General features: G+C 43.8%; 1 protein-coding gene across 1 annotated transcript in view; it reads left to right on the top strand.

Moving 5' to 3' along the window:
* The first annotated feature begins 6245 nt into the window (after positions 1 to 6245).
* Tmc2 (transmembrane channel like 2) overlaps positions 6246 to 26646 on the top strand; it is a 54701-nt gene continuing 34300 nt past the window's right edge. Inside the window, exons 1-8 of the mRNA XM_035447037.1 lie at positions 6246 to 6265; positions 6723 to 6875; positions 8851 to 8941; positions 15339 to 15447; positions 15820 to 15926; positions 19132 to 19230; positions 21218 to 21360; positions 23820 to 23967. Of these exons, the coding sequence (XP_035302928.1) occupies positions 6246 to 6265; positions 6723 to 6875; positions 8851 to 8941; positions 15339 to 15447; positions 15820 to 15926; positions 19132 to 19230; positions 21218 to 21360; positions 23820 to 23967 (870 nt within the window). The remainder of the gene's footprint in view (positions 6266 to 6722; positions 6876 to 8850; positions 8942 to 15338; positions 15448 to 15819; positions 15927 to 19131; positions 19231 to 21217; positions 21361 to 23819; positions 23968 to 26646) is intronic.

The raw sequence follows: 26646 nt of genomic DNA, 5'->3' as shown, positions 1-26646 counted from the left end.
GCTTCTCTCTTCCTAATATGGTAGGACTGGACACTTCTCTATCTCCAGGGATATGAGGGAAGGTCAGAGAGTGACCATCTGTTGTTTCTCAATTTTCTTCAGCATAAAGCTTTCAGTATACCAAGGTGCTGTGTTTGAAGGCATCACGTTATGAGCTCAATGGAGCTTGTAGGCTCTAGGAAGCATGTTGGATTTTTGTTGCCCAACCTCTATAAGAGGGTGAGTCTTTCTTTTGCTGCATCTTGTGGAGCCACCACTGTCCACTTTCTGCTTTTGCAGGTGACAAGTCAGCAAGGAGACCCTCAAGGAAACAAACTTCCACAGCTACATGTCCTCAAGACAAGCATGGAGCCAAGTCTAGCCAGAAGGAGCCTGCTAAGGGTAGCCCGAGGCCAGGGTCTTCTCAGAAGAGGCAGATGGGACATGGAAGCCATCATAAGAGGCTTCGGGGACAAAAACCATGCAAGGTGGAGAGGCCTTCCCAGGGAATGAAGAAGGACCGGAGGACTTCCCTCAAGGCACAGAGAACACCTGCAAAGAAGGAAAAAATAGCTCTGAGGAAGGAGACAGGCAAGCAGGCGGGGAAGCCAAGGTGTGTTGTAGCTCTCATTGACACACTCTCCCTCTGTTCAGTTACCCTCTTGACCCGGCCTGGCACAGGGTAGTTTTCACTTTGAGGGAGAAGTAGCTACTGCTCTTGTTCCTAATTCCCAGACCATCGCATATAGAACAGCCCCAATACATGTTTATTATATATAGCAGCTCATATTGCAAGTAAAGCTCTGGGTGTGGGTAGGTGGCCCAGGGGCAGGGTAGAGATAAGATCTCAAAGGTTCCTGACTTTCAGCTGGCAGCTCACTGTCACTGCAGTTGAAAATAGTGAATGACATTAGATTTGGAAGTCTTACAGGGATCATGCATACTCCTTCCCCGTGTATATGTACCCTTCTCTCTTCTAGAAATATCATAATCTAGAACTTCAAGAATGTTGCCAGCTCCAAGGCTATAGGTGTTGGATAATTGACTTGGAGTCCTTTGTTCCACCAGTATATGGGGTAGTAGCCAGGCAATTAATAGGCTCTATAGGTAAGGTTTCCTTTCATTTTTGTGGCTTTGGGTGGCTTCTCTTTGGCACTCACTAGAGATAGTCTATGATTTACTCAATTCTCGGGATATTTGAAGAATCCCTTGTGATGATGACGGGGGAGGCTTTTGAAGCAGGTGTGAGAATCAGGGTGATGGCAAACATGTGATGTTCCCTCTGAGTCCCAGCATGCTTTCTTTGTTAATATTGTTGACAGAGTTAGTTAGGGCCAGAGCCCGGACCCTGACACACTCAATAAGAGAGAAGAAGAAAAATGGGGTTTATTAAATGGGACCACCCTGGGAAGAGGACCAAAGACGTCAGTAGCCACTACTCCTCCCACCCCAACTCTGTCTGGAGGCCCTGACATGAAGTTTAGGTTTCAATAAAGGGCAGGTGTATACCTAGGCAGTCCTGGTCAAGGCATGGCCCTGCCCATTGTTGTTTCAAGCCCCATCTCTCCTGCAAGATGGTCTGACAAGCTGTGAGAATTGTGTGAAATCTCTTCCTGTTTTTCCTCGGGCTGGCACCAGGATTCAGCCTTTTTCTTCTCCCAGCAGCAGATTCCTTGGAAATTCTAATTCCTGAGGACCAATGTTTCTATAATCTCATAACCAAAGGGAGAGACACAAGTGTTTCTTCAGAGTATCTTCATTCTAGGCTGGAGAGGTGGCTCAGTGGTTAAGAGCACATACTGCTTGCTCTTCCAGATACAAGTTCAGTTCCCAGCACCTACATTGGGCAGTGCACAAACGCCTCTAGCTCCAACTCCAGGAACCCAATGCTCCCTTCTGGTTCCTCAGCATTGTACTCAGATGCACACACCACATACTGATAGCACATTTGTTTGTGTTTGGACATTGTACTTCTGCACAGTATTAACAGGCCTCAACTCCCAAGTGCTGGGATTATGCCACCAAACCTTGACTTTTCTTTTGGTTGTTTGTTTGTTGTGCCCAGAATTGAACCTAGGTCCTTTTGCATTCTAAGCACATGCCTTACCATTAAGCTACACTTTCAGCTGGCTTGAATGCATTGCTGATTGCCCTTGAGTATCTTAAATTTTAGAAGAAACCCATACCTTAAATGACATGTGCAATATAAGGAGTTACAGACAAAAACTCAATGGTGCCATTTTTAGCTGACTACCATGACAGGGATGAAAAGACTCAGCCCTGGTTCCCCAGATGCTGATTGTCTAGTAGGAAAGATGAGACTCAATTAAGACAAGGCAGAAAGCAACGTGCACACAAGACAAGATTTGATAGTGTTGTACTGCTGGGGCCCTGGAGCATCATGTTTCCTCTACAAGAAGACAAGCGTTTCAGTATCTGGAGAACTGATGGAATTTAAACAATGACAACTCCCTCCAATGAGGGAAAACATCAGACAAAGACTCAAAGACAGCTATCCCTGGGAATGTGTGAGATATGACCAAAAGTGCCTATGGATAGGCTTTCTGCATCCAAGGTTATGCTAAGATTTCTTTATTTCCAAGAGTTAAAAAGCTAAAACTCACAGATATTTCTGTAAAGTAGCCTCCAAAATCTCAAGTAGCAGTAGTCCAGATTAATCTCTATATGAGCCTCATGAAGGTTTTCCAGCATAATGTCTTAGTTTGTATTCTACTGCTATGAAGAGACACCATGACCAAGGAAACTCTTATAAAAGGAAGCATTTAATTGGGAGCTTGCTTACACCTTCAGAGGATTAGTCTATGATCATCACAGTGGAAAGCAGACAGGCATGGCTCTAAGGCAGGAGCTGAGAGCTTTACATCCTGATCCACAGACAGGAGAAAGAGAGAGAGAGGGAGAGGGAGAGGGAGAGGGAGAGGGAAAGGGAAAGGGAAAGGGAAAGGAAAGGGAGAGAGACAATGTATCTGGCTTGGATTTTTGAAACATCAAAGCCCACTCCCAGTGGCACACCTCCTTCAACAAGGCCACACCTCCTAATCCTTCTCCCAGTTAGTTCCACTAACTGGGAACCAAGAATATATAAGCCTATGGGGGCTGTTCTCATTTAAACCACCACACGTAACCTTTCTCTAGACTCCTTTCACCTGTCCTGTCAGCTGCCATTTCACTTTATCACTGAGGATGTACTGAGCACACACAGTAATTTGAATCCTACAGCATCTGAGCAGACAGTATACCCAGGGCCTGGGGAGGGGCATAGCATGGGGATTCTTGACAGAAGTTCTCTGTAGTTGTACTAGACAGTTCAATAACCACAAGGCATTGAGCACTTGAAATGTGGCCAGGGAGACTGAAGAAATGAGTTTCTAACTTGATTTAATGTAGCATAACCTAAATTTGACATTAATGCAACTGAGTTAGTGAATTTATTTAACTTGAATTGACAGATACAGTTTTGAAACTGACCTGACTGACTTTGGAATCAAAGTATTTTGTAAATGATATAAACACCAAAGAAAAATAACCATATTTCACTTGATTCGGAGGAAACTTTTTAAAACATGTCTAAAGCAATCAGCGTAAGTGTGTCTACTTTTTCAACTGTAATTTTACAAACTACAAATACAGAGCAAATATTTATGATGGAAATTTGATGTCTGAATTGATATGCACTATAATTGAAGAGTAAATATCAGATTGTGAAGGCAGTACTAAAAGACTATTACTAGAATATTTTGACAGAGCAGTGGTGGCACACCCCTTTAATCCCAGCACTTGGGAGGCAGAGGCAGGTGGATCTCTGTGAGTTCTAGGCCAGCCTGGTCTACATAGTAAGTTCTAGGACAGCCAATGCTACACACAGAGAAACACTGTCTCAAAAGACCACCAAACAAAAAGTCAAAAAGAATATTCGGATGGCCGGGCGGTGGTGGCACACGCCTTTAATCCCAGCACTCGGAAGGCAGAGGCAGGCAGATCTCTGTGAGTTCGAGACCAGCCTGGTCTACAAGAGCTAGTTCCAGGACAGCCTCCAAAGCCACAGAGAAGGCCTGTCTCAAAAAGACCAAGAAAAAAAAAGAATATTCAGATGATTTTTACATTGATCATGTTAAAATTATTTTGATTAAAATGGTAAAAACCATTTGATTGAATTAATGAAATACATTTTTAATCTTGTCTGCTTCATGACACCATTTAAATATGGCTCTTAAAAACCTTTAAATTAAAATTTCCAATTTTGCAAGCTGTTGGACTGACATTTGCAGCCATAGGAAGTCTCTGGTGTGTCAGAGTGCTCCTCGTGCTTTTGTGTCGATTCACGCTTTTGCTGACTTATCTGTAATCCAAACTGCAACCTGGCTCCAAGCTGGAGTGAGACAAGTGGGCCCTTCACTGAACAGGATTTCTTGGGGTTCCTCTGTCTTATCCTGACTGGTGCCAGGGCTCATGAATAGCTATTCTGACTCAAAGTTCAATCTCAAATGACACGGTGCAGTTAGGTTTCATTGCCCATTCTCAGTATTATGTTACAGTCAAAGAAGGCATCTAACAAACTATTGATACAGAGAAATTCAAAGTCCCCTCTTGGGGTTCTGAGTCTCATTAATAAGAGAACTTAGGAGTAGACCCAAATGAAAACTTAAGGACAGTTTTATTAAGGTTTAAAATAACCCCAACGCAGGCCAGCTGTAAACTGCAGTGGCTGCCCAAAGAATGGAAGAGAGAAAGGGGAAAGCCATGCCATTGAAGATGGTATGTAAGCCAGTCACATGGTGGACAAGCAGCCTCGTGTTGTGGAGGGAGGCTTTAGAGAAAGCGTAAGGAACCCAAAAATGTTGGGTAAGCCCAAAGTGCTAGGAAAAGCATGCTTGGAAAAGAGGGAGAAGAAAAGTTACCTTTTCTGGATAACTCAAAAAAGCAAGCAGACTTATAAACTACATAACTGTACTCTGGTAAGCTACTACACTAGAGACCTGGATGGGGCGGGGGTGGGGGGACTGTGTCTTACTGAAGGACTAATTATTCCACCCGTCTCTTTAGCATGGAGTAAGGTGAGCCCACCTTCCCGAGGGTGGTCCCTAGGCCAAGAGATTGACCCTGCCCAACTGGAATGTTAGGTCTCCATCAGGCCAGAGATTCTATTCTCTTGACCTGAAGTTGTTGTTGTTGTTTGATATATTTTTGTTGTTATTATAACACTATAAAATAACAGAAGAAAATAGGTGAATTTAAAAAAAAAATCAGTGAGACAGAAATGCTTATTATTTGCATTTGAATACTTGGGAATCTTATTTCTTCCTGTTCACTGTAGGGATTTAGGTCTAAACTCTGAATGGTGCAATGATCTTATAACCTCAGCATGCTCACTACTTGAGGACATCACTGCCCCTTAGAAGTTGGTCTAACATGGGGAAGGGCCTAGGCCTGGCCCAGGATGATGTGGTAGACTTTTGGGAGCCCCTTTTGAGGGTCTTACCCTGCCTGGGGAGTGGAGGGGGGATGACTAGGGGCAGGTGGGATGTTGGGGGGGAGGGGAGGGAGAGGAAGAATGGATTGATATCTGAAGCAAACTTGTTCCTAATTTGAACTAATAAAATTAAAAAAAAGTGGGCCTAATACCTGTGGTCACATTTTACCATTCTCTCTCTCTCTTTTTTTTAGATTTATTTATTTATTATATATACACGGTATTCTGGCTGCATGTATGCCTGCACACCAGAAGAGGTCATCAGATCTCATTATAGATGGTTGTGAGCCACCATGTGGGTGCTGGGAATTGAACTCAGGACCTCTGGAAGAGCAGTCAGTGCTCTCAACCTCTGAGCCATCTCTCCAGCCCCACATTTTACCATTCTCAACAGGAGCTTTTCAAATGAAAACCATGCCATGCTTTTCATATTTATGAAAGATTTGGAGACAATAAAGGGCTTCCTCAGGCTTTAAATCTGTAGTGAATGTATACAGAGGCCATGGAGGGGTGCTGCTTACTGGCTTGCTCCTCATGGCTTGCTCAGCTTGCTTTATAGAACCCAGGACCACCTGCCCAGGAATGGCACTACCTACCATGGGCTGGGCCCTTCCACATTAATCACTAATTAAGAAAATGCCTTTCAGGCTTGCCTACAGCCTAATCTTCCGGAGGCATTTTCTTAACTGAGGCTCCCTACCCTCAGATGACACTAACTTGTGTCAAGTTGACATAAAACTAGCCAGCACAGTGTATGGGGTGGGGGGCACGGAAAATGACCTTATGCATTGCCATGTAAGCCATCTTGTCAGCCCTGAAATCCTGACAAGAAAGGAAAACGGAACAAATGAATGGACAAATGAACGAAGAAAAATTTTAAATTACAAGTGGCTCACCTTAGCCGGGCATTGGTGGTGCACGCCTTTAATCCCAGCACTCGGGAGGCAGAGGCAGGCGGATCTCTGTGAGTTCCAGGCCAGCCTGGTCTCCAGAGCAAGTGCCAGGATAGGCTCCAAAGCTACACAGAGAAACCCTGTCTCAAAAATAAAGTGGCTCCCCTTTTATTTCTATTGGACACTACTGTGCTAGTGTGTGTATAGATGGAGAACTCAGAAAAATAAAGTTTGAGAGGGTAGGGACAGGCTCCATCAGCTCTGTGAGTGTCAAAGATCTTGCCCGTCTTTCCTGGGAATTCCTCCCCTTTCCAGAGCCCTTATAACTCTCACCCTATCTGCCATGGCTCTGTCCCTAGGTCCACTTCCGTAGCCTCCAGTGTCTCTACTGGAGAGTCCCTGTCTGAGGAGGAGATGGCTCAGATCCTGGAGCAGGTGGAAGAAAAGAAGAAACTCATCGCCACCATGAGGAACAAACCCTGGCCCATGGCAAAGAAGCTCAGGGAGCTTAGGTAAGTGGGCTGTGGAACAAACCCTGGCCCATGGCAGACACAATGAGTGTGAGTAGGTGAGTAGGCTGTAGGCAATGCTTCTCATGGCACAGAAGGCTTATTTTCTGTAGAAAAGGGTGTGCAGTTCTCGTCTTTGACCTGGGGGGACTGACCTGGAAAAGATCTCTGCCCTTGCAGCCTCCCTACTGTAAGCATTGCATAGAGAGATACATAAAGCGAGAGCCTGTAGGTTTAAGGTATCTTTATTCAGATAAATACCAGCCAAACGCAAGCCAAAGCGTGCCCAGGGCAGCAAGGCAGCGAGGCCAGAGAGAAGGGGCCTCCCATGTGCTCGAAGTCCCTTAAGAACCTCTCCCGAGTCATCCTGACCTCACCTTGACCACGCCCTGACAGGCGTGGTCAGGCACACCTGTAGCCAGCCCTTAGGAGGTGTGGTTACAGTGTCTCCCTACAGATGCACTAGAGCCTAGCAACTTTTAAGATTTTTCAGGCATCAACTCCCGGCGTTGGTGGCGCATGCCTTTAATCCCAGCACTCGGGAGGCAGAGGCAGGCAGATCTCTGAACATCCTTTGTGTCAGATACTATGCTGAGTCCTGAAAGCCGAGGCTGGGAAATAAAGATAAATCAAAGAATTTATCTTCATACAGACATCATTGACAATGAGAAAAGGTGGGAGGTGTTACTGGCATAAGAAAGTCTAGTGCCTGTGAGTTGAGGACATTACTTTAATCACAGTCACGTGGTTCTTGCTCGTCAGAAGTCTAATGTCTTAGAAAACAACCTGAACTGGGTCTGAGAGTGTAGCATGATGCTAGTAGAGTGCTTGCCTACCATGAGGATCAGTTCTAGGACCCCGGATCCTCAGCAGATGGGAGGTTAGCTATAAAAGCGATTACTCCAAAGAAGAAAGGTTTATTTTGACTCACAGGGGCATCCGTGTATCATAGCAGAAGAAGCAGAGCAGAGTTCATGATGGTGGCAGCCGTGTTAAATCAAAGCAGGAAACAGAAAGCAAGCTGGAACCAGGGACTGGATAGAACACTCAAAGCCTGCCCCTCCAGATCTACTTCCACCAACCAGGCTCCATCTCTTAAAGACCCTACAATTTCCCATAACAGCACCAGCAGCTAGGGAACAAGCACTTTAGATGTGAACTTGTAGGGGTCGTTGCAGATTCAAAGCACAATATTCTGACTATAACTAAAACTCTATGGGCTGGTACGATGTTTCAGCTGGTAAAAGTGCTTGCCACATGAGCCTGACACCCTGGATTAGATCCCCAGAACCCATAGCAGATAGAGGGAACTGACTCCCAAAAGTTGTCCTCTGACCTCACGCATGCATAGTGGCACACTTAAGCCCACACACACTAATTTAAAAAGTAAAAGCAAAGAGTATTCTACTTTTAGTCTATCGGACTCCTATTCTCTATTTTGCTTTTCTCCTGTCATGGCCTTAGCCAGATGACCAAAATAACCCCCCTATTTTTTATTTTATTTATTTATTTATTTATTTATTTATTTATTTTTGGTTCTGTTGAGACAGGGTCTCCATGTAGCTCTGGCTGCCCTGGAACTCTCTATGTAGGCCTAGCTGGTCTTGAACTCACAGGGATCTATCTGCCTGCCTCTATCTCGAGTACTGGGTATAAAGGTGTGCATCACCACACCCTATGAACCTCCCTGTCTTAAAGTTGTCCACTTTCCTTACACCTGTCATGTAACAGTTTATTCACGGATGTAACACCAAGGGGCAAAGTCTTGGAGAGTAATGACAAAATTGTATCTATCGGTATCTAACTATTCCTGGCATTGGTGGCGTTTGGGAAAGTTCAGTGTATGAAATGTCCTGTTTCATAAAATTGTTATTCTAGCTAATGGTATAAACACATAAGGCTTTCAGTCTCACACCTTAGATTTCTGATTTAGTTCATGTCTCTCCTCACCTCCTGCATTTTTTTTTTACCTGACCAGGGAAGCCCAAGCATTTGTGGAAAAGTATGAAGGAGCCTTAGGGAAAGGAAAGGGCAAGCACCTCTACGCCTACAGGATGCTGATGACTAAGGTATGTGGGATCCTCAGACAACAAACTGTGAGAGGTCCTGCTCAGCACGGGGATAGGGGGACCACGACAAAGAACTGCCAGTTTGACCATTAGTGTCAGCTTCCCCTTAGAATTCCGAATATGAGGTCCGGTAGACCATTCTGAGTCTCCAGGGACAGAAGCCAGCTGCCCCTTGCCCCACTCATCTGTGGAGCTTCAATGTGTAGAGATGTGTTTCTGTAATGATAAGTCTTTCCGCCAAGCCGCCTGAGTTCCCCCCGCCGTATTAGGGACACAAATAACACAGAGAGACTTATATTAGGTACAATGCTGCTGGCCAATGACTAAGATTTCTTATTTGCCGGCTCTGTGTTAAGTATCACCCGTAACTATTAATCTATGTATTTTATAAACCTGTCTTATTGAGGATGCTGATAGAATGCGTCCTGTCTTCCTGGTGATCACAAGGCGACTATCCCTCTAGTACATTTCCCAGAATCCTCCTCGACTCCTAGTCCCACCTGTCTTGATTTCCTATTGGCCAACAGTGCTTTATTTGTCAACCAATAAGACAAACATATACACGGAAGGAACCCCCCCCATCATGTTTCCTCTACTGTAAACAAACCCACAGAATGAATGGTATTAAAATCATTGGTATTTACTTTGTTTTGCAGCACTCAAATCAAGGCATCTTGATTGGGTGAAAACACAGACAAGCTGTGGAATCATCAGGGTTGTGTGAACGATGAACAGTGATGTCCCCATAATGGGTGGGCATCGCTGCTTATTGAGCTGTGTCAGAACCTGCTTTGAGCAGCTGGTGTTTTATATGGATCTTATTGAAGTAGCCTTTCTTCTGTAGAGTTAATTACCTCTGATTTGAAAGCTATGATTCCTCATTCCTCAGGGCTCTTGTTATGAATAATCATTTAACATCACGACAGCTCTAGCTTTCTCCTTTTATCCTTTTTTTTAATCTTTTCCATGGACTGGAGAGATGGCTCAGCTGCTAAGAGCACTGGCTGCTCTTCCAGAGGACCTGGGTTCAATTCCCAGCACCCACATGGAAGCTCACAACTATTTGTAACTCCTGTTCCAGGACCCAACACTCTCATTTAGATATCCTTGCAGGCAAAACACCAATGTACATAAAATAAAAATAATAAATTAAATTCCTGCAAAAAAATTTTAAAATCTCTTCCTCTTTGTGAGTGGACTGGGGGCCAGTGGGAATGGGAACACGAGTGATCAGGTTTGGGGGACAGAGAGGAAGAGTACTGAGACTATTGGAAATGGGGGGCATTTGGGGGTCAGCTACAAACCTGGTGCAAGGGAGTCACCCAGGAATCTACAAGGATGACACCAGCTAAGACTACTAGCAATAGCAGATATGTAACCTGAACTGGTCATCTCCAGTGACTGGATTGGTGCCTAGCCCAATTGTCATCAAAGAGACTTCACCCAACAACTGATGGAAACAGATGCATACCCACAGCTAAACATTAGGCAGAGTTTGTGAAATTGCAGAAGTAAAGGAGAAGGGATTGTAAGGGCCAGAGAGGTCAAGCACACCACAAGAAAACTCACAGAATCAACTAACCTGGGCTCATAGGGGCTCACAGAGACTGAACCAACAGCCAGGAAGTCTGTATGGAACTGACCTAGGTACTCTGTATATATGTTACAGCTGTGTAGCTTGGTGTTCTTGTGGGGTGCCTAACAGTGGGAACAGGGGCTGTCTCTAACTCTTTTTAGGATTTTGAGACCCTACTCCTCAAGGCGACTGGGTCGCCTTGCCCAGCTTTAATACATGTGGAAGTGCTTAGTCCTACTGCAACTTGATATACCAATATGCCATGTTTTATTGGTATTCATGGGAGACCTGCTCTTTCCTAAACAGAAACAGTGAAGGAGTGGATTGAGGGGTGGGAACAGAGGGGAGTAGCAGGGGAGGGGCTGGAGGAGAGGAGGGAGGGGAAACTTCAGCCAGGATGTAAAACAGATATAGATAGATAGATAGATAGATAGATAGATAGATGATAGATAGATGATAGATCAGCCAGGATGTAAAAGATAGATAGATAGATAGATAGATAGATAGATAGATAGATAGATGATAGATAGATGATCGATAGATAGATAGATAGATAGATAGATAGATAGATAGATAGATAGATTTATATAAAAAAAATCTCTTCTCCTGCTTATGATTCCACATCCATTCTTAAAATCATTTTGCCAAATTCCAAAATGGGTCGTTAAATATTTGACTGATACAGTAACTATTTTAACTGATTCATAAAAGCACAAAAAGCATTAATGCTCTATGTATCAGCTAAATAATTAAATATTAACAGTGTAACATGAATGGAGTAATACTTCATGCACGTATACCCTGTATGTCATTTAAATTAAATTAATTAACCAGGTTAAATAAATCCATCACCTCCAACATATATCATTTCTCTATAGTGAGAACTTTTTAATCTTTTCTTGTAGCCTTTTATGACAGACAGAAGGCTGATATCTGTAACGTCTCAGCTATCAATCAGCACTCTAAACATCTTGCTTCTGTCTAACCCAGTACCCAATGACTAACCTTTCAGCATTGTTCTCTTCTTTCCAACCCCTGCCCTCCCCACTTCCCATCACTCTCAACACTTAAAAGCTCAATTCTTTGAGTTACACATGTGAGTGTGAAGTTATCTTAAGTCCTTAGTGTGATTTGATGTATGTATTCTTTGCATCTAGAATACTGTTTCTCAAGCTTTATTTTATATCTTTCAGTATGATCTGTCATATAGATTTTCCCTGTTTTAAGTTTACTTCTACATAGCTTATATGCTTGTTGCTTTTGTGAATGATATAATTTTCCACTTATGTAACAGCTAGTTATTAAGGCAGGTGGAAAAGAGTAGATTTGTGCATCAATTTTATATCTAGTTCTTGTGTGAGTGTGTATGTGTGTGTGTGTGTGTGTGTAAGAGAGAGAGAGAGAGAGAATGTGTGTGTGAGAGGGAGAGAGGGAGAGAGAGGGAGACAGAGAGAGAGAGAGAGAGAGAGAGAGAGAGAGAGAGAGAGAGAGAGAATGCATATGCTGCTGGAAATGGAGCCCAGACTCTCAGGCATGACCGGCAAGCATTCTACTACTAATCTTTGTATTCTCTTATTGATTCTATCTTCTTAATCAGTTTCATATGATTATGTGGGTGTCTTAATTAGGGTTACTATAGTATGGAGGCATTTTCTCAATTGAGGTTCCCACTTCTCACATGACTTTCGCTTGTACCAAGTTAACAAAAAACTAAAAACCCAAAGTCTCTTTTAAAATCCAAAATCTCTTTAAAAGTTCAGTCTCTCAACTGTGAGCTCCTTTAAAATCAAAAATAAGTTAAATACTTTCTTATTTCAAGAGGGAAGAACCAGAGCACAGTGACAAGCTAAACAAAGCAAAACCTCACTCCAACTGCATAAATAACTCAGTATCCAAGATCTGGGATCCACTCAGGAACTGAGCTCCTCCTAAGAGTTTGAGTCACTTCCCTGGCTCCTTCTCCACAGCCACACAGATTGTCTTCAGAGATCAGCCCAGCTCCACTCCACTGCCGCTGCTGTTCTTGGTAGTCATCCCATGGTAGTCATCTCCAAAATTCTGGGGTCTCTCGCTGCAGCTGGGCTGCGCTTTTACCAATAACCTCTCCTGGGCTTTCTCTAGGGACCCCAGCCCTGTCAATACAGTGCCAAGCCTCCACTGCTGTCCATGACCCCTTCATGCCTTCAAAACCAGCACTACCTGGGTGACTCTTACACTACCAAGTTCAGCTGCCAGCACGAAGTACAATCTGTGTGCTAACTCTGAGGAAATATTTGCCAGATTTCACCTCAGTGATGCTGGTCTCTTCTTAATTACCCTAATCTCTCAGACACAACTAACTGGGATCAATTGTCTGAGTAAAGTAAAGATTTTATGTCAGTTAATCACAGCTGATGCTTCAGTCCTAGCTGACCAGACCCACAAACTCTTAATTCAAGATACACAGTATCCTCAACAGAGTCAAAGTGACTCTCAAACTTCCCCTTGGGACTCCACAAGACAGCTCTCTCTTATCACACTTATCTTCCAAGGTACCACAGATAGCTCACAATTCTCCCCAGAATGACACGGTTAAGTCTGTCACAACAACACTCCATGGTCCTAGTACCAATTTCTGTCTTAGTTAGGGTTACTATTGCTGTAATGAAACACCACCACCTGGCTCAGATTTTTTAATATACCACTTATTGCCATAAACTTTCCTCTTAGGACTGCCTCAGCTATGTCCCAGAGCTTCTGAAAGGATATGTTTTCATTGTCATCTGTCTCCAGATTTTTAAATTTCCTCTCTGATTTCTTGGATGACCAACTGTTCATTCAAAAATGCGTCTTTTAGTCTCCAGAAATTTTTGTGGTTTCTGTATTTTCTTTTGGCTGGATTTCAGTTTTATTCCACTGTGGTCTGATAGAACACAAAGAGTTATCTCTTCTTTTGTATTTGTTTAGACTTGATTTGTGTCCTATCATATGATCAGTTTTGAAGAAGATTCCACGTGTTGCTGAGAAAGAACATGTGTATTCCCTATACACTAAGTAGAATTCCTGTGTATGTCTGCTAAGTCCAGTTCATTTAAAGTATATTTTATCTCTGAAGTTTCCTGATTTTCATTGGAAGCCCTTTCTAAATATCAGAGTGGAGCATTGAAGTTCTCCACTGTTATTGTGTCAGGGCCTACGTGGTCTTTTATGTCTTTAACATTTGTTTTATGAAATTTGGTCCTCCAGTATTTGGTGCATAAAAATTTACAACTGTAATATCTTCTGTATGAACTGTTACTTTTATTAATGTGTAGTGTCCTTTTTGAATTTTACTTTGATGTAAGGATGGCTGAATCTGCTTTTTTAATGGTTTTTCAAAACAAGGTTTCTCTGTGTGTAGTTCCTGGAACTCACTTTGTAGACCAGGCTGGCCTGGAACTCACAGAGATCTGGTTGCCTCTGCCTTTCTATTGCTGGGATTAAAGGCGTGTGCCACATCTGCCCAGGAAGCCTGCTTCTTTATACTTTCCATTTTCCTGCTCATATGTGTTGCATCCTTTGGTAGTTTTTGGCATCTTTGCCAGTTAAGTGTGTTCTTGCAGACAACATATAATTTTTTAGTCCAGCCATTAGTCTGTATCTTTTTAGTGGTGAGATGAGGCCATTTGCATTTAAGGTTATTATAGAAGGTAGTTTTATTTCCTATAAATCTGTTAGGTGGTGATGTTCTGGTTCACTGAGTTATCTATCTATAGATAGAAGTAAGTGTGTGTGTGTGTGTGTGTGTGTGTGTGTGTGTGTGTGTGTGTGATTGTAACATATTCTTAAGATAGCCCAGAAAGATGGAAGCATATTTAGGCTCGTATTCACAGTTTTCCTAATCCATGAGCAACCTTGTTGCTTTGGGCCTACAGCTCACATAGCAAAGCAATACTGCACACCGCATGTCCAGGACACAAGGAGAGAGAGAAAAGGCAATATTTGGTGATGATGTCTGTAATCCCAGCACTCAAGAAACTGTAGCAGGAGGACCTTGAGTTCCAGGCAGCCTGGGATCTATAGCAAGACCCTGTCTCAGAAAGGGGGGTGAGGAAGAGAGAGAGTGAAAAAAAACTGAGGAGGAGAAAAGGAATAGGCTCTCTCTGTCCAGTTTAGGCAGACACCCAATGACCTAGAGACCTCCCAGTAGACTCCATGACCTAAAATTTCCACCATCCCTCCCTCCATAGCACTCCTCAGGGAACATGAGCCCTTGGGGGACATTCAACTCCAAACTGTAGCACTCTAGGGGAAGGAGATCTTTCCTAACGCCCTTCAACCCAGCAAAATCAGTGACTCCACCCAGGAAAGGATGAATAGCCCTGGGCTGGAATCTCAGTGCAGCTTAGCGACACTTCCAGTGAACTGCTAGAGGCTCTTGGCTCTCTGCCCAATGTGAGTCATGAGGTTTCTTTTTCCTTGATTTCTTTTCCCTCGATTTTTGTTTTAACATGAATAAATTTGCATCAGAGGACCCAGAAAATTATGCAAATTTAAAAATTCATGTCAAAATGTCCAAATTTGAATTGTCTTCCACACTACAGACATGCGCTTTGCTGTAGCCCTGTCTTCTGCAAACGTTTCCTGTCTCCATACACACCCCGATTGCCTCTGCCCTACTTCTCTCTCAGCACCCTCCCCTACTGTTGCCAGGCTGCCTGCCCACAGTATCCAAGCCCCATTCCGTTCTCTGCCACTTACCTCAACATTTCAACACACACACCACCACCACCACCTCCATTTCCCTCAGCATCCCCATGACCCAGCTGTGCCCCCTGGTGCTTCAGGTCAACATGTTGATGACTGAGGGTTTTATCTGTTTCATTTCAGAAATGGATCAAGTTCAAGAGAGACTTTGATAATTTCAAGACCCAGTGTATTCCCTGGGAAATGAAGATCAAGGACATTGAAAGTCAGTATTTTGACATCACTGTTTCTTAATTGGTTACCTCAAAGAAGCCTCCCAAGGCTTAGATTCGGAGTATACCCGCCCTTCTGGTTGGATTATTTCATACATTCTTTCATAGATTATTTTATAGATTCTGTTGCCAGGGAAAAGTGGGCACTGGATGAGTATAGGAGCCAGACTCCAATCCAGATTCCTCACTCTCTCACGGGAGAGCTCGGGTGGCTCAGCTACCCCACAGAGTTCCAGGTTATCTATCTGGAACAAGAAAATCGAACCCTGGGTGTTTATTTGACAGGCTGGTGTGAAAGCCACTCTTACAGGCATGCTGGTTTCCTCACCCGCACTGACTCAGTTCACTGCCATCTTTCTCCCCAGGTCACTTTGGTTCTTCAGTGGCATCATACTTCATCTTTCTCCGATGGATGTATGGAGTTAACCTTGTCCTTTTTGCCTTAATATTTGGTCTAGTCATCATCCCAGAGGTAAGAATAGAATTCCCTATGCCTTCGGATACTGTTGAGGCTTTACTACAACCACTATCTTCAGTTACATTTTCCAAATGCTCTTATTTTATTTTAACTATAATCTGTCGTTCTTTTAATTTTTTTTCCTTTTGAGATAAGTTATTGCTATGCAGTCCAGACTGCCCTCAAACTTATAATCCCCCTGCCTCATTCCTCCCAATACCTGAATTATAAGCATGCACCACTGAGCTGGCTTTTTGAAGCCCATTCCATATTGTTGGGATGCCTTGCTCAGCCTTGATGGGGGAGGGCTTGGTCCTGCCTCAACTGAATGTGCCAGGCTTTGTTGACTCCCTATAGGAGGTCTTATCCTTTCTGAAGAGTATATGGGGATGCACTGGGGGGAGAGGGTGAAGAGGGGAGGGAAGAGGAATTGTGGTTGGTAAGTAAAAACAAATTAAAAAAATAAAATTAAACAAATAAGGGGCTAAAGAGATGGCTCAGAGGTTAAAAACAATGGCTGCTCTTCCAGAGGTCCTGAGTTCAATTCCCAGCAACCACATGGTGGCCCACAGCCACCTGTAATGGTATCTTGTGCCCTCTTCTGGCATTCAGGCACACATGCAGGTAGAACACTGTATACATAATAAATACATCTTTTTTAAAAAAACAAGCAATGTGCAGCTCCATTTGTATTCAGAATTCATGTCAATTGCCTTGGTTATTCAGTACAGAGCATGGAACCAACATACTTAGGATTCTGAATCAAGAAACTGGTAACACACTTCTGTCTTTCATCTGTACTTAGAAGGAGTGAAAAATGAAGATCTGTTAAATTTTTTCTTTTATCTTAACTTTTAAAAAGAGAGAGAGAGAGGAAACAGGCAAAACTAAGCAAAAGGAAGTGAATTATAAGGAAAATTAAGGAAATCGTTGGGAGATGAGCTCTCTTGAAGTGAATCAGGGCATGATTCTGGAGATTTACAAGGTCCTGTTGCTTGTTTATAGTGTGTCAGGGGGGTATGTGTGTTATATGAGCACATGTGTGTACAAGTATGTGTGCCTATGCACATGTACAGAGGTCAGAGTAAGATATAAGATTTCCTGATCTGCATCACTTTGCAATGTATTCCCTTAAGACAGAGTCTGTCAACTGGACACAGTAATGCATGCCTTTTATCCCAGTGCTTGGGAAGGCAGAGGCAGGTAGATCTCTTATGAGTTTGAAGCCAGCCTGGTCTACAAAACAAGTTCCAGACCAGTCAGAGATACATAGTAGGACTCTGACTAAACAAGCAAGCAAGCACACATAGACATGTTCTCTCCATGAATATGGAGTTAGGTTGGTAGCCAGAGAGCCCAGCAATTCTCCTTTCTGATCTCCACTCTACACACACACACACACACACACACATACGCACACACGCACGCACGCACGCACGCAGGCACACAGCCCTGATGTCATAGCACCTGCAATTATACTCAACTTTTTGCATGAGTGCTGGGAACTCTAACTCAGGTCCTCATGTGATGGGGGAAGTACTTCTGTGTATATTTATCTTATTGTTTAATAAAGTTCTGTTTGGCCAATGAAACAGCAAGTTAGACAAGACTAGGAGTCAAAGAGGATTCTGAGAAATGTAGTAGAGAAGTGGTGATCCAGGCCAGAAGTGACATAGCAAGAAGACTCATATTTGAGCAAGGAGAAATAGGAAATGTCCCCCTTTCCCTTCGCCTCCTCCAGAGGCAGGATGTGAGCCACCGGCAAGGAGGGACGCCAATAAGGCGTCCGATAAGATAAGTCTTATAAAATATATAGATTTATGATAATTAAGACTGAGCTAGCAGATGAGAAATCCTAGTCATTGGCCAAGCAGCATTTGAACCTAATACAAGTCTCTCTGTGTATTAATTTGGGCCCTAACTCAGGCGGGCAGCTGGCATAAAGCACACACGTGGTGGTGGGGCTCGGCGGCTTTTGGCAAAAAGATTTATTGTAACATTCATGTTTGCACTTGCTCTCATCTACTGAGCCATCTCCCTAGCCCCAGTTTTGTGGAGCTTTTAAAAGCTAGATGACAGTTAGATGAAAAGTAGTTAAGTTTCATTATTATAACTGGCTATACCTGTGCATTATGTGTATCGTATTTCCCAATAACAGTATAAATTAAAACCTACAAATAGAAACAGCAGAACTTGGGTGACACATACCTGTAATACCAGCACTGGGGATGTAAAAGCAGGAAGGTCATTGCAAGTTCTAGGTCAACCTGGACTACAAACCCAGACTCAAAGAGGGCTGGTGGGGTGTCAGGGAGGAAGTGGGGTGCCGGGGAGAGAGGGACAGATTTGAAGTCATGAACGTGTAAATTAACAAGCAAAAGTAATTCTATGTAGTGAAATGTCAAATATGATGCTACAAAACCTAAGAGCAGCATCATTTGTCTTTATCTTTAGTATCTGTCAAGATTTTTTTAAATTTTTACTTTAGCCAATAGATCAAAACATTGAATATTTTGTACTAAATATACAATTTGTCCATAGGTAATATCACTGCAGAAGCCCCTAAATCCATGTATTCAACCAAAAAGTGCTTGACTTTTAATAAAAGACTCTAAGGAGCTGGCTACAGTCACTAAACAGACAAACATTGCCAACAAATCTCTACACTCTGATGATCTGATTTACAATACACTCAAAAATGTTGGCACAAGAACAATAAATCTCTAACGTCACTAGTAAATATTAGTGGACTAGGAGACTTCCAAGAGGGGCACTGTAAAGTTTAATGGACAAAATAAGATGATAAGTGCAGAGACAGTGCAGAAGGAAAAATTAATTTCATTGTTTTTCAAAAGCCAACCTAAAGCCTGGCAGGATGCCTCACCTGTTGAGAGCATCTCCCTCTCCTCCGGAGGACTAGAGTTGGGTCACACCAGGTGGCTCACAGCCACCTGTCACTCCAGCTCCGGAGAGTCTGATGTCCTCTTCTGGCCTCCTCAGGTGCCCAATATACTCACACAAACACACACACATAAATAATAAATAAAATATTGTTTTGAAAAGCCAACCCACCCTAAATCAATCTGTGAATTGAGCGGATTCTTATCTTTTCCATAAGGGTGTGAGTGAGGTCATCTGATGGAATGGGATTTGTCAAGCACGTTTATGGTTATCCTTCGCACTTTTTCCGCTTACACTCTGTCATCTGTCCCCACGTGAGGTGCTGATGGGCATGCCCTATGGGAGCATTCCCAGGAAGACAGTGCCCCGAGCTGAGGAAGAAAAAGCCATGGACTTCGCCGTCCTCTGGGATTTTGAGGTACAAACCGTGGCATCAGCGCACTTCCATTTGTGATTATAGAGCCGGTGTCCTTCACCCTCAAAAGTCAAATTCCAGTCCTCTCAGAAATGGAGGGGTTAACTGGAGCAATTTCCTGAGGTGCCCGGCCACACTGCTCCCAGGGCTTTTCGTTATCCTTCATTTCACCCAGGGATCCCTAGGGAAACATCTTATTAAGTAAGTAGATAATGCAAATGTTGCTTTTAGGTGTTGAAAAGTGATGCTTTCTTCAAATACAAAATACAAAATGTTTCCCCACCCCTTGCGTCTGTGCTGGGCCTAGCTGACCATGGCTGACGTCAGGACGCCCTGCCTTGTCTCTGCGGAGATGGTGTCATCTCCCATTTCCTCCGCCGCCAGAGTGAATTTTGTAAAATGCAGATTGGAGCATCTCCTCTCCTACTTTGTCTGTCCCTTGCTTCCCATTCCCACTGGAATTAAAGCCAATGATCTTCATCGAGTTTACAAAAGAACAGTGTGCGGCCTACTGTCTAAGGCCTCTGCGTGAGAGCCCCACATACTGACGTCAGGGGTCTCTGAGCACACAGCACGATGCAGGGCCTCACTACCCTGATGGTGAGCCTCCCCTGGAATCTTCTTCCACTGGTTATCCGTCTTCACCCTCCATGCCTCTCCTCTGCAGCTTCAAAGGGTTCCCAAGGCCACATAGCCTGGTAACAGTGCTGCCAACAAGTTGTGGAGTTTATGTTACACAGCTGTCCAAGATCATTTTGAACTGTTACAAAATTCCACAAACTCTTGTCTGGTTTTGGCACATTAAGAACCTAGCTATGGTAGGGGCACCAAAAAGCAAAACAAAACAAAATAAACAAAACAAAACAAAAAGAATCCGGCTACAGAGCTCTGGGAACCTCCAGGAAGAAGGGGAGGAAGATTGTAGAAGCCAGAGTGGTCCACACCAGAACACAGGCCACAGAATCAACTAAGCAGTGCTCATGGGGACACTAGATCCTCTGCAAGTATGTTGTGGTTGTTTACCTTTGGGTTTTTGTGGGACTCCTAACAGTGAGAGTGGAATGTCCGTGACTCTTTTGCCTTCTCTTGGGCCCTTTGTCCTCCTACTGGGTTGCCTCATCCAGCCTTGATAGGAGAAGTTGTACCTAGTCTTTACCAAATCTTGTTAAGCCTGCTCTTTTCTCAAGGGAAACAGAGGAGCAGTGGTTTTGGGGGAGAGGGCAGGTGGGGGTCGACTGGGAAGAAAGGAGGGAGGGGGGCTGCTGGCAGAATGTATTGTTTGAGAAAAGAATAAAAATTTAAAAAAAAAGAGCAGGGCGGTGGTGGCACACACCTTTAATCCCAGCACTCAGAAGGCAGAGGCAGGCCGATCTCTGTGAGTTCACAGCCAGCCTGATCTCCAGAGAGAGTTCCAGAGCAGCCAGGACTGTTACACAGAGAAACCTTGTCTTAGACACGCCCCCACCCCAAAACACAATATATAACACAATATTGGCTATATAACACAATAGTTTGAAGCTGTGCATTCTTGCATGCATGTGCTGGGTACATGTGCTCACAAACATAAACATACTCTCCTCTCCTTCCTGAATCCCCCAAGCACTTCCTGCAGTGGAAGAATGAGGAAAGAATAGACAACAACTGTGCATGGCCTCTGGAGACACTATGACTTGCATATTTAGGATTCTTCTTCTCTGTAGACTTGCTTTAAAACCCTGAGAGAGGCCGGGCTGTGGCGGCACATGACTTTAATCCCAGCACTCCAGAGGCAGATGCAGGTGGATCTCTGTGAATTTGAGGCCAGCCTAGTCTACAGAATGAGTTCTAGGACAGGCTCCAAAGGTACACAGAGAAACTCTGTCTCCAATAACAAAAAACAAAGCAAACCAAAAAACCTTTGAGACAGAATGCTCAAATGCTAGAATGGAAGTGAGTAATTGCTCTCTCCTCTGAGATTACAAACCCAGAGACTTTGATGTCTTTCCTACAGGGCTACATCAAATATTCTGCTCTTTTCTATGGCTACTACAACAACCAGAGGACCATCGGGTGGCTGAGGTACAGGCTGCCCATGGCGTACTTTATGGTGGGGGTCAGCGTGTTTGGCTACAGCTTGATGATTGTCATTAGATCGTAAGTATAAGTGTCTTGTTTGTGGATTTTGATCTTTCTTCATTCAAACAACTCTCCTCTGATTCTTCTATGTGCATTTACTTTCTTGTGAACACTTCAAAGTAAGCAAATGAGCAACTACACAAGTCTAGTACTTCCCTGTGATACTGCTGTGGCAATAACAAAGGTAACTTAAGGGGAAGGGAGCATATTGGGGCTCACAGTTTTAGAGTACAGTCCATTATGGTAGTGGAATTCTAGCGGCTTGAGGCACCTGGTCACGTTGCCTACTCAGTGAGGAAGCAGAGTGATGATTGCTAGACACTTGAACTGTCACGTTCTCGAGCCTAGCCTATGGAATAGTGTCACCAACAGTTGGGTCTTCCCAACTCTATTACCCTAATCTAGAAAACCCCTCACCTATATGTCCACAGGCTTGTCTCCTAGCAGATTCTAGATCTTGTAGACAATTAGAATTAACGATCACACTAAGCAAATGCAGATTATGAGACATAAGTGATAAGCCAGATAACTTGTGAAGCTATGAGAAATTAGCTTTATGAAATGAAACGCCTTTAAACAAGGCAGAGAACAGCCAGTTATGCTGAAAGTTTGAAATGTAAAATGTGAGTGGAAAAGGCACATATGCAAAGACTCAAAGGCAGCAAACAATTCTAAAATGCCCATCTAGGTAGCCCATCCAGTTACCCAAACTAGCAAAAGGCCACTGTAGTCCAAGAGGGAGTATAGATAAGGTGGCTGGAAGTTTACAGCCTGATTCTTCTTTTCTCTGGGGCTCAGGCTCCTCAGAAGAAAAAAAAATAGGGGTGCCAATCCTGCCATTAATAATGATATAAATAATAGACCTATACCAAAAGAATTTGTGTGGCTGTAGTTTTAGTCATGGCATCGTCTCTGGCCCCCAGCTCTACCTCTGTGGTCAAGATTGGGCTTTATACATTGGTGCCTCTTTTTTTAAACGTACATAAGTGTATTCCTCAATCATTCTCCATCTTATTTTTTGGGACAGGAGCTCTCGTTGAACCTGAAATTTACCAGTTAATCCAGGCTGTCTGGCCAGTGAGTTCTGAGGATCCACCAGTCTCCACCTCCCCAACCCTGGAACTGCAGACCCATGCCATCACACCTGGTTCTTTACTTGGGTGTTATGGACCCAAACTTGGGTCCTCTTGCCTATAACAAGCACTTTAACAATGAATCCGTCTCCCCCAGATTTATCTGTTCCTCTTAATTTATATTCTTTGAAGAAAAAATGAGTCCAGTCCAATGAATATGGAATATTTCTGTGATGAACCAAAAATACTTAGGCCTTGTGGAACAGCAAGTCCAAAACAGTCAACAGGCAAGAAAGAGTTAGGGAGGAGCATAAAACCCCCATACTTTCTGATGGAATACATGATTAGAATTCTGTGATCCCACAGGGCTGAGCACCAGGGAGTACAGAGAGGCTGGATCAGGTAGGGTGAAACAAGTAGCCAACAAGGAAGGTCTGGGTGCCTTCATCCAAGCTTGATGAAGGGTATATTAACCAGATCATACAACCAGCATCCTCCAGAGTTAACTGAGTTTTTAAAAATACTTATTGTTTTATGTGTATGAGCACTTTTCCTATATGTCTGTAAGTGTACCACATGTGTACCTGGTACCTAGGGAGGTCAGAGGAGGATGTCAACCCCCCTGGACCTGTAGTTACAGACAGCTGTGAGCTGCCATGTGGATGCTGGGAAGATAGAACCTGGGTCCTCTTCAAGAGCAACAAGTGCTCTTAACAGCTGAGACAAGCCAGCCCAAGTTACTGAGTTTTATATCAAAAATACATACCTCTAGCCAAGAAAATTAGATGATGCTGGGTGGTAGTGTGGTGCATGCCTTTAATCCCAGCACTTGGGAGGCAGAGGCAAGAGGATGTCTGTGAATTCGAGGCCAACCTGGTCTACAGAGTGAGTTCCAGGACAGCCAGGGCTATTACACAGAAAAACCCTGTCTTGAAAACAAGAAAGAAAGAGAGAGAGAGAGAGAGAGAAAGGAGGAAGGGAGGGAGGAAGGGAGGGAGGGAGGAAGGAAGGAAGGAAGGAAGGAAGGAAGGAAGGAAGGAAGGAAACTAGATGATTTAGAAAGTCACATTTCTGTTTGTGAATAGAGTTCCCAAGTTCTCAGACTGTGAACACAAATGAGTCAAACCTCAAGAAGCCAAATGCAAGGACAGAAAACATAATGAGGTGTCCTATACTTTGCAGACTCATTAACACACAACATGAGTGCTTTCAGGAAACTCTGAATTTGGGGAGAGAACTTCTCTGGCTGTAATCAAAATCGCCCTAGCTAATGTCCCTCCCCGGCTTATTCCTTCATTGCTTGTCATCTTCACCTTGTGCCCAAGATTGACTTAGGCCAAGGATCCTGGTGGCTGATGTAGCAGAAAAGAGACAGGTGTGACAACAGTGACATATGTTCTCCAGGATGGCCAGCAATACTCAAGGGAGCACCGGTGAGGGAGAGAGTGACAACTTCACATTCAGCTTCAAGATGTTCACCAGCTGGGACTACCTCATTGGGAACTCAGAGACAGCTGACAACAAATATGTCTCCATCACCACCAGCTTCAAGGTAGTAACCCTGGGGCTTTTCCTTCTTCCCGAGGAAACTCTGGGTCCCCCTGGCCACTGGGAAGCTTTCCTCAGCTGGGTGAGTGGAAATGAGGTCTCCAAATAATCCATGAGAAGAGCTGTATCAGTACACACACCTTCTAGAAAGACGCTCATGGCAGGGGTGTGCTAAGAATCTTTCTTATGTGGCAGAGAATCCTGACTTCCTTTTTTCAGATTTTTTTTCTCTTATATATTACAGCTTAACCACGGTTTCCCCTCCCTTCTCTCCTCCCAGTCCCTCCCCCACCCCATCCACTCCTCCTCTTTGTCCCTTCAGAAAAGGGCAGGTCTCCCAGGGATATCAACCAAACATGGCATATCAAGTCATAATAAAACTAGAACCCTACTTCTGAAGTCTGGCCCTGCCTCTTCCCTCAGAACACTGATTTCTGGTGGAGTTCCTGGGAGGATTCATGTAGAATAGCTCATGTCAACCTTCTGTGGATGCTAGAACTGCCTAAGGAGCTTCAAAACTGTGCTTGCTGCCCAGGGCCTTCGGGACTCTGATGTGACTGGCTAGCAATGTCACTGTTGTTGTTGTTTAAGTGGGCTGTTTGCTTTTTAAAACTCCCCAAGTAATAGAAGACCCAGTTAAGGATGTGGAAATGAAGAATTAACCTTGGTTTTCTGACAGTCCCTGTCTCTTACAATCCTTATTATTTTATTCACAAGAAACTTGAAGTGGGCCGAGGAAATATAGTTCAGCCAAGATAAACAACCCAACCAGCATGGAGGGATATGCTTGTACTCCTGGAACTTGGAAGTGATCATAGAAGGCATGAGTTTGAGGCTAGGCTGGTCCATATAGCAAGACTGTATCTCAACCAAGCAAACATGAACCTGACAGTAAATCAATGAATAGAGGCAGAAACTATAGCGTGGGAACATTGTATGTTATATTGTTCCTCTGTATCTGTAAAAAACAGCTACATGCTTTTGAAACAGGGACCCCCATTACATAGCCTAGGATGGCCTTGAACTTGTGATCCTCCTGCCTCAACTTTCCGAGTGCTGGGATTGGAGGGTTACTCTGCTATACCTGGCTTCCACTGCAAGCTCTTGATAGATGAGTATTTTTCCTGCCTGGTTTGGCAGGCTGTCTTTCCTAGGACTCAGTGCTTGCTTGTACATTATCGAGGATTAGTGGGATGGGGTTTGCTACAAAGTAATGATCTGAGGGCCAAAAGGAAATAAACTGGCTCACATACCAGTTCCTCTCATGGCAATTTGTTCTTCAAAAACTGTTCTTCCCAAAAGTTCTCTCTCAAAAGCTCTCTTCAAGATTTCTCCTTAAAAGTTCTCTCTAATAGTTTTCCTTTTATAAACCCTCTTAAAGTTCTCTTTCAAAATTCTCCTAGGGTTCTAAGAATTCTCTAAAAGTTCCTTCTAAAAATTCTTGAGTCCTAAAAAATCTCCAAAAAGTTCCTTCTAAAAATTCTCTAAAAAAGTCTTCTAAAAAGTCCCCAAAAGTTCCTCTTCATCCCATAGGCACATTTAGAAAAGCAGGCATCTCATGTCTCAGAGGGGACATGTGACTTGCAACACATTCCATTAATTGATTAAAAGGGACTTCTCAGTCCTATATCAAGGGGAAAAACTAAGGCTATGGAATGTGCGGTCTGGAGGCTGCAGCCCTTACTGCTGATGCCCTGGTGAGAAGGAATTTCCTTTCTCTGGGCCTTTTGGAGAATACAAAGCACCCAGTATATATCCTATATGAATGTCCCGACCTACAGGACATCAACCTGGGGCAAGAGAGTCAGGAATAGGTGTTATTCTTTTGTTTAAAAAGAAGAAAAGAGAAATGCTGAGACATGAGACATAAGACTATAAGTTTATTATAAGGCCCGGCAGAATGGGGAGACTAAGAAGAGGAACAGGTGTAAATGGCTGACCGCCATGGCCGGTCACCATAGAGAGGCAGAGAGAGAGCATAGGTGGGAGACAGAGTAGAGAGAAAGCAGAGACAAAGCAGAGTGGGGAAACACAGAGGAAACAGAGAGCGTAAATGGGCAGGGACTTGTCTTTTAAAGGGGTCCTCTGCACCTGCGTGCAGACTTAGTTCCCATGGAACCTTGGGCTGACCAGGGTACTGCCTGTTCCACCAGGTAACAGGGGCAGGCCAGCATAATGCCTGAACCTTTCAATAGGGAATGGGGACAAGAGACACAGAAAGAATGACCACAAGACAGGATTCTGATCAAGTGGCAAACTTTACTTTTCTCAGGCTAGCTTATATAGTCAGGATATGGGGAGGAGCTGAATGGGTTCTTTGTGCACCAGGTGTTGGTATAGACAGGATATTAGGAAGCCACAAAGAGGAGGTTTGGCAGGGTAAAGAGTTTATGACTAAGAGGTCCAGGGAGGGTTGCTTAGGTGACTGAGCCTGTGGGTGGAGGACTGGGTCAGGTTGTTTCTTTTCTTGAGCTGAGGTTCTAAGGAGCTGCTATGTAAAGTTTAACTATGTGGCCTGCCAAGCATGGCCTAGGATCTCATGCCAAGCCCTGAGATTTGGCTCCCGACATATGAAGCCAAATTTTTAGTAACAAATATTCTGGAGTTGATACCTAGAATATTAATTGCTACTTCTATAGTAAATGATAAAGGCTCACAGCAGTATATCCGTTGTGCTTAGCTC

Source organism: Cricetulus griseus, chromosome 6 (genome assembly GCF_003668045.3).
Source record: "Cricetulus griseus strain 17A/GY chromosome 6, alternate assembly CriGri-PICRH-1.0, whole genome shotgun sequence".
In the NCBI taxonomy this organism is placed as follows: Eukaryota; Metazoa; Chordata; class Mammalia; order Rodentia; family Cricetidae; genus Cricetulus; species Cricetulus griseus.
This window is presented reverse-complemented; position numbering and strand designations above follow the sequence as displayed.